Below are 22,033 nucleotides of genomic sequence, written 5' to 3' on the forward strand. Positions count from 1 at the left end.
AAATTCTCTTGCATTCATTCGTATTCTTCCGCCTATGATTTGCCAGCTTATGTTTTTTTTCTTGTGTGTGTGTGTGGAACCCCTAACTTATTCTTAATTTTCAAATGCCATTTCACTCACTCTAAGTATCTGTATCGCGACGCAAAGTTTTTCCATTTGGGATCTATATCAGTCCCGTTTGCTAGTTTCGTCTTAGCGACACCGTTTATCAATATATTACGCAGTTACCCTACCGCGTGCTGCTTTAGATTAGAAACAACAGGATGAATCGGAAAAATATGGAAAAACTGTATCTCACCGCTGCCGAAAAGGGTGACAAGAAAGCGATGAAATTAGCGCTTGAGTACGCCAGAGGGCTGGACATCAACTGCACAGACGCGTCTGGTAGATCGGCTCTGATTTTGGCCATTCAAAATGGCAGTACAGGTTAGTTAACGGTTAATAGGTTTTGTGTATTTCTCCACAGTTTTATAAACTAACTACCGTAACGCATTTTAAGAACGGGTGTGATAGCTTACAACTCCACTGGTTTGTAGTATATACTTCATAAGTATTCTCAAAATAATGGTGTCGTGGACGTTATTCGGGGTTTAATTGTCAGATAATAGTGTGCTTAAAATGATACTTCTTTTAATAAACACTAACCCATTTTTAAACGGTAGAGTTCAATTATCATTATCTGTGAACTTGAATGTGTAGTAACTACAAGCTAGATAACATAGCGATGAGACTACACAGCCAACAATCTCGTTATATTTATTAGAGTAGGGTTATTTATGAATTTTCATCACTTCCAGTTAGCGAAAATACTTGGTAGAGAGTTTAAGTAAATTACACACTTTGTGACCATGAACCTACCAGGATCGTTTCACAGTCCGAATGGAATACAAATCTTGCTTCTATTGACCAGGTTCGTATAGCTGATAAAATGTGATCCGTGTACCGATTGTCAACATAAATCTTTAATAATAAATGACCGGGTTCTCTTGGGTTCGATTATATACTATTTCATAGTTAATTGTATATTTCAGTCACCTTCACACGTCGCTAAGGCGACCCCAACATTCATCTATCCCGAGGTCATTCATGTTTGATATCAATCACATATTTAGGAAATACTATAGTGAAGGATTCTTTTTAATTAGGTGTGTTTTATTATAAACATTTTCAATGCCTACGTGTCGACGTCATAAAGTTGATATTCTGGACAGTATTTAGTCGCAGATTCGGGGAAAACTCTGCATATGTCTTGGACCGCGAAGCAGTGGAATGTGCGTTGTAGCGACCGATATTCAGGTATGCCAGCAATGAGTGAGGAGCAAAACTTCAATGACATTATTCATTTCATGGCTTATTTATACTACATTTGAGCTATCCGGCGATGAACTTGAAATATTAGGTATCTCAGGTGACCGAATAATTTGACCATTATCTTCTATGTCCGGGGAATATAAATACATATTATTAAGAATATTTAGCGTATATTTGTTATTGTAAGTTTCATTTGTCGGCGATATTACGAACGTAAATAAGTGTAGTATATATCGGTAAAGATGGTTCCAAATTATTAAAATAATTCATACAAATATTTTGGCGGGAAATTTATGGAATTCAAAGGGATGATGTCCGATCATACTTAGCGCAACATCAACAATGAATGGAAGGTAGATGAAGCAAAACCAACCCCGAATGAATTTCAAGGTGGGTAAGATGAGTTCGGTGGAATGTACATTTCGAGTGTATATCTGTGATGGGACGGTGAGCTCACGATTACTACGACGTTGTACGAGATGTACTTTTTTCAATAACGTCATAGTCGGAATGTATTCTGGGATATACGAGTAACGACAATTGTCTTGGAGGCGCCGGATGCACCGCTGTAAATCCGTGTTGTGTACGGAAGTTACCGATTGAATCACGGAATGCTAGATATTTTGACGAAAATATAGACGGATATGTTTTACCGTTAATAGTATCGCAAGCTGATTGTTACTCACTACAATTATGTTTAAAATCGTGAGAGCACAACTTTATCGTCACAACGCATCGTAATTAGTGGATATCAAACGAAGCTAGTTGAGAGAGGGCATGGGATCAACTGAAAACTTCTCACACAGTCAAAACATTTGATTCACGCTTATTGGTTAGATAACCTCTCAGTAATGGCGTTATACATTTCGTCACGTGAACAGAATAACATCTTAAAACGTAAAACAACACTAGTGTTGCCAGTAACTGAAGTCACGCGTGACTAGATTTTCTGTAAATAGCATGAGATAAAAAGGAAAATAATTGCCGACAGAGTGAGTTTTGAAAACACCCTTGGGATACTTAGGAATGTTACATTTGGCTATCCGATGATCTGATTTTTTGTGTATATATCGCAAGAAGCTTCCCGGCGGTCCTCTCCATATGAACAGAGGGAGTAGTATCGTAAATATAAACGACACTTCGACTAAGCCGTTGATCACAATTAGCGTGCAGAATAAGGTTCCTAAGACAAGTGTGAGAACGTTTCTAAAAAGAAAAAAAGATGTATGATCTGTCAAGTAATAAAACCTGTCAATATTTAAATAAGTTGTTATATATAGAGACGAAGTGAATGTCATAATCCGCCGTCGTATTTCGTTTATGTACTATTTCAACTATTCTAAATCCGAAAGGGCAATACGCCCTACGCAGAATAAGGTTCCTAAGACAAGTGTGAGAACGTTTCTAAAAAGAAAAAAAGATGTATGATCTGTCAAGTAATAAAACCTGTCAATATTTAAATAAGTTGTTATATATAGAGACGAAGTGAATGTCATAATCCGCCGTCGTATTTCGTTTATGTACTATTTCAACTATTCTAAATCCGAAAGGGCAATACGCCTGTATGCACAGTGGACGCAATCAGATACCGAAGAGGATTTTAAATTTTTCGTAAATCACGTGATTATTTCCCGCGTGCATAATTCAACCTGACCAATGAACAGGCAATCCCATAATTCCGATTGGATTAATCATTGCTGTTTTATAGAGTTTTTATTTTGAGTTAAGCATGCGAGAACTATCGTTCAAAAACCAACAGTTATGAATAGTTTAGATGATATTGAACGCTTCAAACTGCACGCGTCAACAACCCCGACAAAATGCTATTAATTCAAATGTTAATTCACAGTCACTCTAGGACTTCATTAATTAGTTAATTTATTCATTGACTCACATAACAAAGAGTAAAAAACAACAACAAATCTACAACGTGTCAGATGAAAAAGACAGCTGTCTATCAAGCGCTCTAATGGCCGTGGATATAATCCGGCATTACTTGACGACAAAGAGCGCGCCTAAGTGGTTGTATTTCACGCGTGGATTCGGGAAATGGGATACTTTGCGTTGCAGTTACTTCCTGTAAATAGGAGACTAGTTTAATAAATGGAGTTCGTCGTTCAGTCCATCTTTGAACACATCACATCAATACAATGATCACCCTAACTACGGCGATTTCATGAAAGGTCGAGTACACCGATTCAAAACTGGCCCGAGATGAGATCAATTATCACTTCCCTTAAACACTCCATATGCTAATTGACCGCTAAAATATTGGTACAAGGTTTTATTTATGTTTTTTTTATTTATTTGTTAATTTTTGTTTAAATGGACATAATTTTGAAATAGCTAGATGTCTTGATTGTTATTTTAAGGTATAGAAACGAAATACGAAGGTTTATTTTGCGAAACGTGATTGTTGGCTTCCTTCGTGCTTCCCGACACTTCGTTTAACTGTTTTATTCATAGAACGCATTAACCGCGTAACTATTGACATTTTCTAAACCTATAAATTGGTATCAGATAATACGAATCGCCAGAATTATTAACCATCAAACGCCCATGCACAATAGGTTCCGTTTATCATGTCGGAGGAAGAACGATCGAATAAAATGAACTGAGCTGCGATGATTGTATATTTATCTCTCTGTGAGATCACGTCGTATTACATGTAGATGAATTAGTGAAATAATTTGGCAGAAGGAATTCCATTAGTTAATTACTATCGGTGACCGGGTATGTGAAACGATATTATCTATCACACGGAATTTAAGCATGGAATTCGGCTGTCCGAAGGTCAAAAGGCGGTAGTCGTCGCGCCACCCATGCGCGAGATATATGGGTCTCATAATAAACAAAGATAGCGATTTGACTGTTGCGCAGATCAACGAGTACAAACGTTATTAAGCTTAAATTAGGTGCTTTTTAGGTGAAGTTATCGAATGATAAAAACGACAAAAAAAAAACATTCTTGCGCGCTACGCGTTGCTATGCGCTACATGCCACAGGGGGCGCGATTTGTTTTACGTGAATCAATGCTTAATCATTTGAATTGCTTTTCTAGAAATTTATTTGAAAAGTCACCGTTTATTTATTTCAAGAGTGACACGTAGGTGAACCAAAAAAACACAAAAACAAATCATGTTTTAGTTGTCATTTTCTTTGGCATTTCTCTTATTCTGAATTAATAGCAAAAAGAACAAGTTTTCTACGGTTATGAATTTTGATTAAGTGTTAGCTCACATGAATGTGATGGACAATTATTCGTGTTTCGCCAACACTTTGAAAAGATATTTATCTATTAATGAAATGTGATGCCATTTTAATAATTATTTTGCAGATATAAACATTCACACGGTGTAATATTGAAGACACATTCGATTTGAACATATATCATACATAGTCATGTGACCTAATTAACATGCACAAATAGCATATCTGATGCACTATTAGACAGAGACATTCAACCAGTGCGTTATAGAAGACATTGGGCTCATGGTCTCAACATATTTAATAACAATATGTGGTCATGTGACCTAATTAACATGCACAAATATCATATATGATGCACTATTAGACAGAGACATTCAACCAGTGCGTTATTTAAGACATTGGGTTCATGATCTCAACATATTTAATAACAATATATGGTCATGTGACCTAATTAACATGCACAAATATCATACCTGGAGCACCATTGTAGATAGAGACATTCAACCAGCGCTTTATTCAAGACATTGGGTTCATGATCTGATCAACATATTTAATAACCATCTATTGCTTTTAAGTGTTTTGGTTACGTGATTGAGTGATAATACGTTAGGGCGATGTTATGTTTGAAGATGTTGTGTTTGAATGATGTTATGATTGGGCGAGTTTGCGTTTGGGTTATGTTGGGCGATGTTATGTTGAGGACGTTGTGTTTGAGTGATGTTATTATGAGGGGGGAATTCTTCTCTCTAGGGTTCTCCACACGTGTCAGGGGGGAATCTCGTCTCGTCTCTATATTGCGTCCCCTTGAGGTACGGGATCGGGGAAGTCACATAAGCTTTACAGTCAAATAAGACACACACAACGAAATACGTTCAACTCTCGTCTTAGTCGGTCTTTTGAGCACTCTATAAGACACAGCGCCCTGGGGAAAAGTCCCCAAGACTATCGCAAGGCTGACCCAAAACTAGCCCAAGACTGCGTCTCAAGACTAGCCCAAGACTCTCCAGGGATGGACTCTACAGGACTGGACTGCGTCTGTCCTCGTGTACTCGCCAAGACCAACTAAAACAACTTTATTCATTTTCAAAACTCTAACCAATTACAAAGCAGTAAAAAGACTCTAGGGCGTAACCTTCAATCATAAAGCCAATCACACTAAGTACTGAATACGTCATATCTTTTGATTAATCTTTCACTACATTAATAATTACGAATACTAACTGTCAGAAATAGTAGTCCGAATAGCGACGGTTATCTCGTAATTAGTTCCAAATCACTGAGCCAAGTTCCGTCCAAAACTTCAAATGGCCTAAACGATGCCAGACATAACACAGCCATTCGTTAGTAATCAGCTAATTAAGTCGATTAACAGATACGCAAAAATAAATTCATCATATTATGATTGGATGAGTTTGCGTTTGGGTTATGTTGGACGATGCTATGTTTGAAGATGTATTTGAGTGGTGTTATGTTGGATTGAGTTTGTGTTATGTTGGGCGATGTTATGTTGGGTTGAGTGTGTTATGTTGGGCGATGTTATGTTGGGTTGGGTTGAGTTTGTGTTTGGGTTATGTTGGGCGATGCTATGTGTGAAGGTGTGTTTGAGTGAGAAAGTTATATATGACGACGTTATGGGTATTGTGGTTTCAGATGTTGAGTTTTGGTGTTGTGACTATGTTTTGGGCGCTGTTTGAGTGATATTATGTTTGGGGTGTTCAGATGGGGCTTTAGATATGATGTATATAACTATAAATGAGATATCGAATGTCGCTCATACATCTCGCTAAAAGGGTGATATTGGGCATAGTATATAAGCGCAATACGCTATTTTTCCCGACAGACCAACTACAAATATGTTCGATTGAACATTTCTACATTCAACTTCTTCAACACTATTCAGAATATACCAGTATCAGGAGAGGGTAAACGCAAATGATCAGCATTTATAAAAGTCGGAAAATGTTGTATGGGTTGTGTACGTGTCTGCCGAGTATTGTGAAACACATATATTTTCAGTGGCATTTAATTGCACTGATGTTTTGAGCAATTTCACTGGGTTTAAGGTTCATAAACTTGGCAGGGAAACAATGACCTTTATTGTTATATTACATGTTATCCGTGGATTTGATTCAGTGGATTTTACTTATTGGCAAAAATAGCAAAATTATAAACCATCGAATAATTAATGCGTGTATAGGTCAAGCATATGACCTCTAGCAAGAATGAAGAGCCAATCAAATGAACATATGGTACCAATGTATGTTTATATTGCCAGTCTAGTGTGTCAAGCACCTTCTCTTACTGCCAGATCAATAATTTGACAAACATGAAAAGAATTTTTTTTCAGCTAAGCTAGAATCAACATTTCACTGGCTTTTTAGTTGTTTACTGTACAGCTACTTCGACGAGTTGTTAACATTGATGGCACGTGGTCAAACTACCAGCATAACTACTATATATGTCTTTGATGTACATGCGCTTAATTTGCGTACGGGTGAGATGAAAAAATCTAAATGAACGTCAAAGTCAAGTTAAATCATTACAACAATTCCTCAAACATTTTGCAGATTCAACAATTTGATAAAGCGATCGCAGTCAGTCGCAAAAGAAGTGGGCTCTATTAATAATATGTATATGTATATGTAGGTGAATATATATAGTGGAGAATGGGGGATATATCTAAATACCTTAAGAGTATTTATAATGTATGAGCAGCGACATTTTGAATATTTTGCAAACTATCCAAATCAAGACAGCTCATTCATTGCAAGACATCTTTAGAAATATTCTCAAATGGTAAGATAACAGACTGGCCCGTAGTTCAACTCTAAATGCTTGTTACGAGTTAAAACCTTCTTCACAATGACTCGCGCATTGCATCGAGGGGGAAAGTCGTAAGAGTAAACATATTCATAACGCAATCGAAGAACTGGTGTACCGTTCTACCGAGTATCGAGTTGTCAGAGTTTGTCCGAAATATGTTGAAATAATAAAAAATAAATGCAAATATTAATCTTAGTATAACTTAATTAGGTAAAACGGGAAATAAAAATCGGCTCATCGTCGATTCGAGACATAATAACAGTCACAGGTTTTAGTGGGCTGAAAAAAATACCAAAATCTGAACTTGGTCTCATATATAAATTGACGCGTTATAACACTGAAAATGTCAACATTTATATGACCAAATAGTGCCAATTTGTATTGTGCCAAGTATTTTGGGGATATTTTCACGCTATAGACATTTGATGACGGTCAATTTTGATATTTTCCAATGTCATATTCACCGTGACCTTTGAAAGTTCGGTATTTCGACATTGACCTATAACAAATCAAGTTTCAAATTCAATTCAAATCAAAGCAATCTATTTTTGCGGCAGACGTTCAGTCTATCAATTCACACAAGTACGCGAGATTTCGCAGTGAACGGAAAAATCACCTACTTATTACGCGTGAGCTGAATAAATTTCAATGTTCATAATAGCTCACACGCTTCAACGTTTGTTACGACAGTTCTATTTTTAGTAGATCAAAAAACTTCTCAGCTGCGCTCTCTTGACATGCCTTGCCTTTTACTTATTAATATTTAAAAATAATCGGCTGTCAAACTGGACAACGGTTGGAATTTCGAATACTAGATAAAACCTTAGACGAAAATGGCCGCGGAGATCTCGTTGAGAGCGAGAAAGCTACGAGACTTGTTTTTCTCCTCCATCAATTAACCACGGAATTATGGAAAATTCCAGAAAAATGTGAATAGGAACAAAAAATGTTGACAGATTTAACACAATGTTCTTGATTTAAATGTGCAGAGTTAAGAAGGCATATAGCTCCCCCCAGACGACATACTGCTTAACACATTCAAGTGACAACGTCCTTACCAGCGGTGTCATCAACGCATCTCGTATTTTGTATTCGAGATCGGAATAACAAATCGATTCGAGTTGTTATGTTTGTTTTGGGAAATAACTTCGCAGCTATGATCTATGTTCAGGCACGTCCCCGGGGATGTTGTCACTTCTACCATCGGTGTGTCAAAGACTTCCACTTAAAATGACGCAATATAATCGGTCAATTGTTGATAACCGGCGCATGATTGAAAGTTTCTCCAAAATCCAATTACGCCTTTAGGAGTCGAATTGCCGCGTTTCCTTCGCAATCGCTCAATATCCGTTACTCCATATGGGTGAGTTTTTTTTAGAAAAATGTGGGAAAGTAGATTGCTATTAATCGTGTAGGTTGTTTAACAACACCTGCCTCTATAGATTTTTGTGACACTTGTATTTGAAAGGTTACGCACAATCTTGACAATGTCGGTAAAATTTGCAAAGCTTTTCAATAAAATAGCGGAGCGTGTTCCGGTCGGATAATTTATCTAATTTCAAGTTATTATCCAGACATACAGAGCGAAACATCACGCACACGGCAATCGTTAGAATCACGCCACCTGTTCTCGGGTGGCGGGGGACATACGAGAATTTTGAAAGTCACGGCGTAGCCTTTCTAAGAAAAACAGTATATTAATATGCAGTGAATGCAGGGCAGACTGCGGAAAATCAAATTAGCGATTTATATCCATTGTTTGGGGTTGCTCAAAGTCACAGTGCCCCGGACGTCATCAAGCCACAAAAGTAGTTATGGACGGTGTGTTTATTAGTAGGGGAATGGACCAGGGGATTTCGAGTCAGTCTGAAAGAAAAATGCTGACCTTCCACAGTACTAGGTTAAAAACACGTGACCCTGCCCAATATCAAGCTGAAAAAATAATGCCCCTCTTCTCAGTATCAGTTAGTCCCAGTTCCGAAATCGTTCGTCCAGAACCGTTTCTCATACATGCTTTAATCGATCACATTAAAATTTAACACGAATACTATGTATGAAAACTTACATAAAATGACATGTACATCGATTTTCTTTACTATTTGATCAAATATAACTGACTGACTGCCATTTTAGCTCTCAAATTTGCTAAATTTAGATACTTATCACGAAAAGTGTCAGGAACCGCTTTGCAGAGATGAACATGATGATTTCATTCAAACGTTGTACATGTATCATAATCATGCTTATTGGCTTACAGATGTACGTCATATTTGTTTTTGAGATTAAAATGAAAATGGCCAAATAGCGGCCATTTTGTATTTATTCATGTCCATGCCAATTTCCCAATAATATATTGCCTGATTCAGTTGAAAGTTTGCACACGAGTACTATACTTTGACGGACATTTTGTTCTAAAATCCAAAAATTAGTCTGTAAATGTGGTTAAAACAGTTTCTAGTAGATAAAGAGAGTGATTTCATTCACACATTGTATCATATTAATATACTCATAGGTAATACCATACATTTTGTTGTTTTGGAATTCCACAAATTTGTTGAATTGTCTTCCTCATTTAGGTTTTTTATAGGTGAATCAACCCAATCTTGTCGTCATTCCTCTGCTCCCCACCATCATTATTATTATCATCAAATTCCGTGATGATCACTCCTTCTTTTTCTTTGACTTCATCCTTTTCCAGCTGTTCATAATAGTGGTAATTCTGTGGTGGTTGGAATGATAGTTATGATTGTGGTACTAATGTTGTTTGTTGGTGATTGTCATGATCATGAGAGTCTTAGTGGTCATAATACTGGTAGTATTGCGAGTGAGAGTGCTGGTAGTCAATGTTAGTTATGATAGTAGTAATATTATTGGTAAGATAAGTACAACGGTGATAGTGTCGAGGATACGTGATGGTCATGGCACATCAAGGCACACGTGATGGATCCAGTACTCTGATTGGTCCATCACGTTCTCTTACTTTGCTATATTTCCCTTAGTTACCTGACGTCAGCACATAGACTCGAGGTCGTTCTATATATGGAGTAGGGTTCTTCTTTTACTTTCAAAAGTTGGGCGAACATAAAACTGTTTCTTTTGTTATTTCTTTGCACACACAGCGGAAATTCCAGAACCCTCTTAATTATGAAGTCTGACTGACCAGGCAGACTGCCACGGGCATGGCGTTATTGTAGTAAATTAAATACAGATACGTCTACGGAGAACTAAAATTGGAATGTTTTAAAAATCACGTCACACAGTCACGTGACTTTGGACCGGAATCGCGGTCCAGTGGAACAATATGGCGATTACTAGTTATTTGCGCCGGGAACCAATCTGAGCGAAAATTAGATGTATGTTTACATCATGCCACCATACCAGATTCGTGTTAGTGCGTCAAAAGCAAATTCACTCAGACTTAAATTTGACAATTTCCGTTGAAGATCTGTTTTCAAATACTACTAATTCTAGAAAACCCTCACATTCAGATATAACTAATCGGACGTCGTAATTTTTCCCGCTAATATTCTGTACATTTTTATAAATTTGTGTGCAATTTCTTCTTTTATTTTGGACCAAATGGACAAACATGAACATTGTTGAATAAAAAATAGAAAAACTATTATGATGCAAGTTGAAGCGGGGAGTCGTCACCTGCGCATGCGTCAGATGGTCAGATAGCGTCATTGTTTACAAACAAACGTCTACCCATGAGCCTTTGCATTGTTGGCGTGCGTTGTTATCGTCGCTTGGGACTCAATTCCCGCGCGAGCGCAGGTGACAACCCTCCCACTTTAACAAAAATTAAACAAATGTTAACAGTGTACCTCGATAGGCGTCAACATGTTTCGATCTTTAGTCTGAAAAGTGAGTAAAACATTCAGTCATGCAGCTTAAATTAAATTTCGAAAATGAGCAAAAAGTATGATACATTCCAAGGTAACAAAAAATAGGAACCGTAGTCTGTCAACATTATCGCATTTTGGAGTAGGGGTCTTAATGTACTGACGTCACACCACTGATATTTTGTAAATCCCCCTCCCCGGGGATTGATTTCGACGTAGGTCCACGTAACGGCTCTAATTTATTTACAGATATTATAAAACTGTTACTTGCTCACAACGTGGCACTCGGCGATGCACTGCTTCGTGCTGTTGATATGCAGATTAAACAAATCGTTGATTTGATTTGCGAATATATCAAAAAAAGAAAGAAGAAGGTAAGAGCTTTCAGAGTTACCTATAATGCATATAATTGTTATTTTTAAATCTAGATATGATTTATCGTAAACATATAAACGTTGTTATGGACGTACAAAGCATGATTCGTTCTGTTAAATACCGCAAATGCGCATGCGCCCGAATTTTTCTGTATATACGGGTAATTCAAAGCGTGCAGGAGAGTTTTCATTGAACGAATAATTGATACATTTCAGCTAACATAACATTTTTTTGTCACAATAAATAATACCCTTTTCTAAAAAACTTACTCAAAACATTATCCACGTTCTTTTTCGACAATTTGAACAAAATTGAATTCATATAATTTATTTTCTTCTAAAATGTTGATACATACGCATAGGCAACCTTAAATTATATATATTTCGATGTTCCAAATAGTGCACGCCCATTATGGTTAGCAAACATCTATTGCTTGTTTTGACTACGGAACTAACAATTATTTTTACGCAGAATTCGAACTAGCGCTGTGCCCTCTACGGCGACTGTGGCGCGTTACGATTTTCTTGTCCTTTATTGGTCCCTCCGCTTGAATCAGACAGCGTTAAAAGTTTGTGGTTTAATCTAAAAATCAAATGTTAGCTCTATTAGTCACAAACATTCATATAGCTGAACGAAGTTTGTAAAAGAATTAGTCTTTTAGAATCGAAACTAAGTACCGCAGTATTTACTTGGCATTTTGCAAGCAATACGAATTCTTTATTTTAATCCACAATATACGCGTTATTTCTGAATTGCCCAAAACGCTTATAGACAACGATATATAGAAAACATCCAGTTTGTGTGTATTCCATGGAGAGATTAAACTCGTTCTTTTACTCAGATTTTGACTTGGTAACATGCAGTGACTTTGAATGAACAAAACGCCAAATAACTCATTGTATGTTGTATATTATTTCTATTTTTCTACAGGACGCCTTATACTGTCGTTCCCTGAACGAGGATTTCCATCCTGACGTCACACCAATCATACTAGCAGCCCATCACAATAACTACGATATCATTAAACTTTTGTTGGACTGTGGCGCTGAAATTCAGGACCCCGAGACCTACGAATTCCAGTCGGAAGCATACACCCTGGAACACTCTCTAGGAACTGTGAACGTCTATAGAGCTTTAGCCAGCGAGGCATACATCTCCTTGACGTGCAGCGATCCAATAAGCTCGGCATTCGAGCTGAGCTTCAAACTGAGAGAGTTGAGCGAACGAGATTATGAGTTCCGTTTTCAGTACTCTGACTTGGCTCACCAATGCGAGCAGTTTGGTGCCGGTTTGATCGGCCAGATTCGAGATTCGCAAGAACAGAATACGTTGTTATGCACGGACCCCGGTGAGATATTGGCCAATAATGCTATTGACGTACACATGCCGTATAAGGTGAAGAAAGCCATTCGATATGGTCAGAAATTGGTGAGACTGAATGTTATTACAATTCAACAATATGCTTCGACGCAAATATAGCCGCGAAAATATCACTGAGAGCCCGAAAGTCATGGTGACGATACTTGCTTTGTACCCCTCAACCATTATCTGCATTATCTTATGTGCTTTGTTATAATATTTGGCACATATGTTATCAAATATTATGAGGAGGCACAATTGTGGAAGAAATCATTGTATTGTAGGTGTTATTGTAAAACTCCGACCACAGTTGCAAAGTTGTCACTACGCTACTGTAATGATATAACTTTTTATCATAATACAACTTTATCATTTTTATGTCAGCTTTCGCTTTCTTTGTGAAAAGGAAGACCAAATTGAGTTTTGAATAGTTAATTCACTCAACGAACCAGACCGTATCTGACATTGGTGAAGAATCCTCCAAAAATTGTCTCCATAACAACGGAATAAATATAATCGATTAATCTTTGTCCGAAGCAAACCTCTCCTAAACAAAACGTGATAATTCGTCTTTAATATGTTATATGGCAATGAATAATCATTAAAAAATTCATATTTCCATGGAAACGAGTCTCAGATCTCTCACAAACTGTCCTTGTCCCTTCTAAGAATTTCATAAATATTCGCCTGTAACCTATTTAGGTTATCAATGACGAATCATTCATGAAATATGCTATTTTCCATGGCAACTGTGCCAGATCGCTAAAAAAGGTTTAATAGTGGAAAACGCGATCCCTCCTGCAAAATGCGACTTATCGAGCAATGATGAATCAATGACCAGTGGATCCAGTTCTCTTCCAAAATCTAATCAACTGGTGTTTATCAATGATTTGTGTCAATGAGGGGAACCTCTCCTGAGAATCATATGTGATGTTTTTAGTTATCTTGCAGACAGACAAACAACAAACCAATGCCGGCAAAACATGATATTGAATATTTTTGTTTTCTTACAGTTTGTGACGCATCCCAATACTCAACAGTTGCTGATTGAAAAATGGTTCAAAGGATTACCAAACTGGAGGGAACTAAGCGGCATGAAATCTTTCCTGTTCACCATCTTATTTGGACTATGCTTCCCGGTATTCTCGGTCGCTTATACAATCGCTCCGCAGCATAAATTTTCACATTTTTTGAAGATACCTTTCGTGAAATTTGTCTGTAATACTGCGTCCTCATTTGCGTTCCTGGTTCTTCTTGGCATGCAGACGATAGGTATCGACAGTGCCGTCGCTGGCGAGAATAAGCAAAATGAAGAGCGTTACGAAAAGTTACAACGAGAAAACCGTCCATCCGCTCTTACAGTGCAAGAATGGCTGATAGTTTTCTGGATCGTTGGTAAGTATTTATAGTACAGATTCAAAAAAAAATTTCATCTTAATAAGGATAGGAATAAAAAATAAAATAAAGTTCTCTTGGCAGAAAGTATTGCAGTAATCGTTCGAACAAGTCACGTGGCTGTCTTGCTCTTCACGATACCTCCTCGGCTACCTGCGAATAAGGTATATTTCTTACTTAGCAACTGAAGCCAATACTGTCGTCTGCTTCATTGTCTTAATTTCTGACTTAGCATACTGTCGTCTGCTTCATTGTCTTCATTTCTGACTTGAAACTGAACCCAATACTGTCGTCTGCTTCATTATCTTAATTTCTGACTTAGAAACTGAACCCAATACTGTCGTCTGCTTCATTGTCTTAATTTCTGACTTAGAAACTGAACCCAATACTGTCGTCTGCTTCATTATCTTAATTTCTGACTTAGAAACTGAACCCAATACTGTCGTCTGCTTCATTGTCTTAATTTTTGACTTAGAAACCGAACCCAATACTGTCGTATGCTTCATTGTCTTAATTTCTGACTTAGAAACTAAACCCAATACTGTCGCCTGCTTCATTGTCTTAATTTCTGACTTAGAAACTGAACCCAATACTGTCGTCTGCTTCATTGTCTTAATTTCTGACTTAGAAACTGAACCCAATACTGTCGTCTGCTTCATTGTCTTAATTTTTGACTTAGAAACCGAACCCAATACTGCCGTATGCTTCATTGTCTTAATTTCTGACTTAGAAACTAAACCCAATACTGTCGTCTGCTTCATTGTCTTAATTTCTGACTTAGAAACTGAACCCAATACTGTCGTCTGCTTCATTGTCTTAATTTCTGACTTAGAAACTGAACCCAATACTGTCGTCTGCTTCATCGTCTTAATTTCTGACTTAGAAACTGAACCAAATACTGTCGTCTGCTTCATTGTCTTAATTTCTGACTTAGCAACTGGAGCCAATACTGTCGTCTACTTCATTCTTTTAAGGTTGTAAATGTCACACGTTACACCACCACCTAGGCCACATGTATTAAAACGACTTACTGACGGAAATACGCCCCCACTAGAACGCAGGCATTCTTCGTAAATTTGTCTTACACCCTGTTTTCGTAATCGACCAGGTGCTCGTTCCAATTAGCGCTTATTTTAAATAAATAGGTTGTTGTCATACCTCACTATGACGCGTGCGCAACTGTGGCAATACTCTTTCACTTACCCATAAATTCCCTGTGTAGATTTTATGTTCACATGCAAAAAGCATTTTTCATGCGTGTAAAATACACTGTTTACTCAAAGTTTGACGACTATCACCCTTTAACTTGAAGCCAAAGAAATTGAAAAACCGAGGTAGCACGACTCAGTATACATTTTCTTCTTCCAGGAATGACTTGGGAGGAAATCGCAATAGTTTTGAAAAACGGGTCACGTGTCATCACAGACAATTTACAGATGAAAATATTGGACTATTCCACGTTGTTGCTGTTCTGGGGGTGGATAGGGTTACGATTTGCACTGTCAGTTCAGGTAATAACAGTGTTCACTTCTTTTCCAGGAGTCGTTCCAGTGTGTGTGGAATCCACTTTTACGAATAAAATATGTATTAGGGATGACGTCTATGTGTATTACTGCCGTTGGTGATTTGTTGAAATTGGCAAAAATAGTATCTTTCGTAATGACATTTGTTTTACATTAAGCGTTCATTCGTTATTATCACGAATTGTCATTGTACCATTAGACGTTCAATATCTTGTGGTATTTCGAGAAGCAGAATTGATATTCTTTCGAGCACATGGCTTGACAACTGATTTCCATTCTCAAACTATCATACCGCGTACTTTTCGGGCACGCAAAGCCTGATGACGTTTAACGCGAATATTGCCAGGTATAGTGTAAAATATCAATACGTCATCGCTGTAAATGATATGCACCATGGTCATGTGATAACAATAGCATTGATATAAACCGTTACTTCTCAGCCAGAATATTTCAATGTACTACACCCATGTATATGGGTACCCAAACTGAAAATAATTAAAAATAATAAACACTTCACCGTGGCGATACTTTATCGTAAACAGTTTTAGTAATAAAACATCACAATGAAGATAAATACATATATGAGTACGTGCCCCCGATTTACCTGTACCACAGTAGGGTTATACGTGTTAACTATTATTCCTACCAAAATACAACACAGAACAGAATAATTATTTAAACTTGCTCAAACATATGGTTAACCACTTTGCATCTTCAATAAATAATAAATGTGCTACTTTCAGCGCAACAAAAGTATTCTCTTCATATATATATAAATTTCAATGGTAGTTAAACCCAATCAGACAATCAACGAGAACAGTTAACAACAATTGTAAACAATCGACCAATAAAACCACTCGTTTCAGTTTAAATTGTGAAAATGTTAAAGTATGATGTTGCTGAGAGTATCCATAAGTATAGCACTTATTTAATTTCTTCTAGGTATTGGGAGGAACCAAAGAACCGTTGGTGGCTTCTGTGAACAACGGGACTCCTGTACTGGTCTACATCGATGACGGAGGCAACACTGGTGACGTCACGATCAAAATGTCAAATGGAACGATGTTGCCGGATTACATCACGACCGACCAAATGCTCACACAGATGACGCCACTTCCGTTCCAGAAAATTGAAATCTCGTACGCAGATATCATTTCTCGCGCTTTTTTCGCCGTCGCGAAAGTATTCAGCTTCATGCGCCTGATCCGAATTACGGTGGTGAACCAGCAGGTGGGCCCGATGCAAATCTCGCTAGGTCGTATGTTCCAGGATATTGCTAAGTTTATGATGATATTCTGTTTGGTATGGTTGGCGTTCTCCATTGGCTTGAATCAGTTGTACTGGTTCCACGCCCTCAAAGCAGAACTGCAGTGTAACATGGCGCACGTCGACGACTGTAAAGAAGTGTTCTCCACGTATGTATTCACTTAAATCATTTATAATTATCTCATATGAAAGAAAAAAAAGCTTAAAACACAGTATAGCTTATTACCAGGTACCTGTCATAGTCGCTATGATAACCAGGCTATTCAAAGAGTTGATCAGTATTACAGTTGATTTATAGTGATTTATAGCTGACGAAACAATTAATGTTATTTTTATTATCTTGTTATATATTTCTCTAAAATTATTAATTTATTATTATACATTTCATACACTTTTACTGTCCATACTTGAGTACTCGTTATATGTATTTCGTGAAACCATATCTGAAGTCATCTGAAATTTCACAATGATTTAGAGTTATAAATTGATCCGCATGTGCAAAGCCATCATCGATAAAATAGAGTTATGCTTACAAAGAACACTATAAAAACGATAGAACTCTGATGCAGGATAATACATGTACTTGTCACGGTCGTACATGTACTGATTTGAATAGGTCAGGTCAATAAGTGGCCATGATAATTGCACTAGCGCCCCCAATGTCGATACCAAAAAATAAGGAAAATCAAATCCGGACGCTAGAGGGCAATATGCACAAAGTGAAGGTTTTTCATTACTTTGAAATAAAATTGAAAAGTCTGCTCGAGTTAGAACGCTGTGATATTTAATTTAACTTGTATTCGTTGTATTGGGACTTCAATGACCAGTAAAATCAATGTACATGTATATAGGAGATTTCCAGAATAATTTGTCTTTGGTTTTCCCACACTTTTTCTTCAAAATAGTGCCACTAAAAATTAACCATTACTGCCCATGATCTGATTTGTCAACACAGCATGGGCACTACAATGAACACGCTTTTCTGGGCTATATTTGGAGTTACAAAACTGGACAGTCTTGAGATTTATGGAAATGACCGATGGTTCGTTGAGGGCGTAGGACAGACGTTATACGGAGCGTATCACGTGATTGGCATTATTGTGCTGCTGAATATACTAATTGCTATGATGACAAAAACGTACACAACCATCGAGGTAGATAAACCTTATACTCATTTCAGAGTGTTGGATGGGTGGAAAAGTCGGTCAGTTGGATTCATAGATGTGCCAACGAATTCACGCCATCACACGGCGTATTATGTGCATGAGACCACTTTCCCGGAAGTACCAAAACTGGGATGCAAAAACACTACTGCTTTGTCATGGCGGAAAATACAGACAAGTCAGTTTGCTGATAGTCGATATAAGGGAATTTCATTTTTGTTACGTCGATTGGAACACCCAGAAACACATATCACGCGTGAAAGTTTACGTTACACCCCAAAACGACATGCGCGCGCATGCGAAACGCCGACTTCCGGGAAAGTGGTCTGTGCGATAGATAATGGTCAGACTGGGTGTCATTTTAGAACTGGGTATACCTACATTCCCTTTCCCTTAACTTTAATATCTAATTTAAATAAATCAAATTTAACTTAGGCAAGCAACAAATGGGAAAAAAGTAATCTGTGTTTCAGACATCCTCTAAGACTACTCATACTACTATAACAACCTGTATGTATTTGAAAGCTTTAATAAAGGCGAATACGGTAGTGCATATGTCATACCAATGTTTATCTGACGACCAATTTTGCTGTTGTGTTTTTTTACTATTCTGACTATTGAATACATGGTTTATTTAATACCTCAATCACGCGAATGGCCTCCGAATCAGATTGCATTCCTACATGGGTTTTCAATGAGATATCGCAGTTATGCATATTAATGAGGTTGTTATGTCATTGTTTTATATGTCAGTCACATCTCTTGTCAAACTGCTTCAATATTGCTTGAGATATTACGCTTATGCATATTTAATAAGGTCACATGACTATATATGCTCATTTAATATGTTTATCAAATCTCTTGTCCAAAAGTTTCAACACTTTATTGGTTGAGTGTTCCTATCTGCAACAGTACTTGAGATATTACATTTATGCATATTAATGAGGTCACATGATCCTATATGTTCATCTGATATGATAGTCACATCTCTTGTCCAATAGCTTCAATATTGCACCAGTTTCATGTCCCTGTGCTTGAGATATTACAGTTACTCTAAAAATAGTCAGCAGACAATGTGTCAATGTTCTTTATGATTTATTGTTACACGATAATCTGGATGTAATTGAGTGCATACTTTCTTGAAATGTTACTTTCAATCTCATGCCAATAATGCTACGAAATGCATTATGGGCAATTACTGACGAAATAATTATGTTAATTTATTCACAGGAAGATGCCGACATTCAGTGGAAGTACTCTAGAGCTGAATTGTGGATGAGTTATTTCGGAGAGGGCGCTGCACTGCCACCGCCATTCAACTTGTTGCCTAGTAGACTTGGCGTTGAGGGCCTTATTCGTCGTTTTAAGCACGGGCTTTGTACCACTCCAGAGCACATCAAATTGGTGAGTAGTTCAAAAAAATCTTGTGAGATCAGCGCATGTCAAATCGGCTTTCAAATGGTTCTAAAACAAATGTGGAAGGTACTTACAAGAGTGTAACCCCAACCCCAACCCCAACACCGACCATCTGACCAATCAACGAGCAGCTTGTATATTTTTTTCAACGTATCAAATTCTGCATTGTGTATATGCTTCGACACACTTGCGAGAATACTTTTCTAGAATTTAAGTTCATATTTCACTTGCCGATAAGTTTATATATTTTTTTCAATATCACATATAAATATTTGAAAATAAATTACATTTTTTTTTTCAAAAACACTCTTGCAGCAACAACAATCCATGATAGAAACAAAAGTTAAGGAGTACGAGGTGAGTCCCCTCAGCTTTGATATAAACTGATTCAACGATTTAACCCGTTTAACGACACTCGTAAAGTCAATTTTGGCATTTTTTTTAAATTATCAATATAGGTAGCGAATAGAAAACTGTGTATATTTGGTTCATTGTGTATTACTTACATTAAAGCCGGACTCGGAGATTAAACGATCATTCTCGATTTCCTAAGCGATGTGCATGTCCATTTCCATTTTACAGGAGGTCATTCATGACGTAGTTCGACGATACCATTTTGAGAAGCAGCGTGACGAGGAAGAGGATGTTGACCCTTGGTTGGTTCAACTAAAACAAGACATCTCCGGATTCAAGTACGATATGTTCGAAGCACTCGGTGATATGGACAACAAGATCAACCACGTTCAGGCAAAGGTGGAGGACAGAGACGTGATTGAAAGCAGCGGGCCGGGAAGCGAAATGTTCCACCTTTTGGCGGATGCCGTGGCGTCAGAGCCACGTGATCGATACGCCGACTTGCTGTTCATTGACGATGAAGACGATGACGAAACCATTTACTCTATGTCAGATGTCCCGTCTCCTAGTACAACTACTGCCCTCAGTGTTAGCCGCGGAACGCTGGACAACCAAAGAGTCTGAATGTCTCGAATGTCTCAGCTTGATGCTTCACACTAAATCAACCAATCAGAGCTCGTGTTACACATTCTAGCGAGACGCCCTCTAATTGGTTGACAATCCTTTTCAGATGAGCAATGCATTTGGACAGTTTGAGTAGATGTGCGTCGGCGACTAGATGATCATACTTGAACAGAATCTTGCTATACGTGAATAGTCGAATAAACACGTTAATCACCATCTCTGCTCTCTGAATATATAACCATTGGCTATTAAACAAAGACTTACAAAACGTGAATGGAATAAACGCACTGAAAACATTTCTTGCTGAATAGGCTTTGAGGATGTAACTGTGATAAAAATATACATGTAGTTGCATTCTGTTAAACCCGAATATACGAATATAGGCATATGAATTATATGAAGAGTAATAACGCAATCAACTTAATATTTATGCTGTAAAGTATTATTAGGGTATTTGTATTTTCTAACCTGGGTTTGATCTCTGTAGTTAACAAAGTTGTGAATAAAAATAGGATTGCATTGAAAACTGCCAAAAGCGTGTCGTTGATTTGTGTTGATTGGCAATATACGTACAATGTTTAACTATAGTGTATATCATACATAGATATGTAGTATTATCTCAATTTAAATAATTTTCTGATCAAAGTATCATATTCCTTAGATGATATTTGAATAGTGTGTGCCTTTCTGTTGGTTGTTGCTTTGTGTGCTACGGGATCTCAATGGCGCCGATATTCTTCGAGATATAATGGTAACACCCACCATTTTATGCATTATCTCAAATATTTTAGTTGGTTACATCTGCTCTTATTGTGTTCAGACCTTATCACTTCATCACGCCTGATTTCAAAATCTCGCACTATACACCTCATTTATACATCGCGCCCTCTAGTGGCGAAGCACTTCCGTGATGTAAACAGATGCAAAGAAAGCTGTTTACATCACGAAGGATTTTAAACTCATGACGGGTAGAAATTATCCTTATTTTAAGGAGTTATTAATAGTTTAACTTTATTGTGAACATATTGAATCCACATGTACGATCAAATCATACACGCAACTATTAGTACTTTAATGAGCGCGTTTGATTGGTTATCCTTGCACGACATCACGATCATTGATTCGGGGCTGATTGGCTTGAAGTAGTGGGCGTTGTCTAAGACCACCGTGATGGACCTACTGAAACAAGACGACGCCAAGAATAATACCGCTTGTTTTTGGGGGTAACTTATTTATAGATATTTTCGAAAGTAGGTATTGCACAACATCGAAAATGTACAGGCACTTTATACTCACCAAGAAAATGTAGTAAAATTTCCATAATTTGCAGTAATCGATTGTATTTTTCGTGTGATATCATTGGCTTGCA

At 37.4% G+C, this 22,033-nt stretch overlaps 1 protein-coding gene across 1 annotated transcript; it reads left to right on the forward strand.

Moving 5' to 3' along the window:
- Positions 1–108: 108 nt before the first annotated feature.
- On the forward strand, positions 109–21,199 carry LOC102800504 (short transient receptor potential channel 4-like). The gene is made up of 10 exons (XM_085492883.1): positions 109–426; positions 11,439–11,563; positions 12,495–12,992; positions 13,937–14,318; positions 15,687–15,829; positions 16,784–17,256; positions 18,063–18,261; positions 19,501–19,674; positions 20,002–20,043; positions 20,269–21,199. Exons 1-10 carry the CDS (start codon positions 264–266, stop codon positions 20,662–20,664), a joined length of 2,595 nt encoding a protein of 864 aa, XP_085349009.1. The 5' UTR covers positions 109–263; the 3' UTR covers positions 20,665–21,199.
- The last annotated feature ends 834 nt before the right edge of the window (positions 21,200–22,033 follow it).

The sequence above is a fragment of the Saccoglossus kowalevskii genome, chromosome 18 (assembly GCF_978046115.1).
Source record: "Saccoglossus kowalevskii chromosome 18, keSacKowa6.1, whole genome shotgun sequence".
Classification (NCBI taxonomy): domain Eukaryota; kingdom Metazoa; phylum Hemichordata; class Enteropneusta; family Harrimaniidae; genus Saccoglossus; species Saccoglossus kowalevskii.

Bases quoted from the DNA above. Each gene is read 5' to 3' on its own strand.
- LOC102800504 (XM_085492883.1), top strand. From the start codon at position 264: ATGAATCGGAAAAATATGGAAAAACTGTATCTCACCGCTGCCGAAAAG. The intron at 17,257-18,062 runs GTATGTATTCAC...TTGTCAACACAG, and splicing joins TGTAAAGAAGTGTTCTCCAC to CATGGGCACTACAATGAACA. The intron at 20,044-20,268 runs GTGAGTCCCCTC...TCCATTTTACAG, and splicing joins CAAAAGTTAAGGAGTACGAG to GAGGTCATTCATGACGTAGT.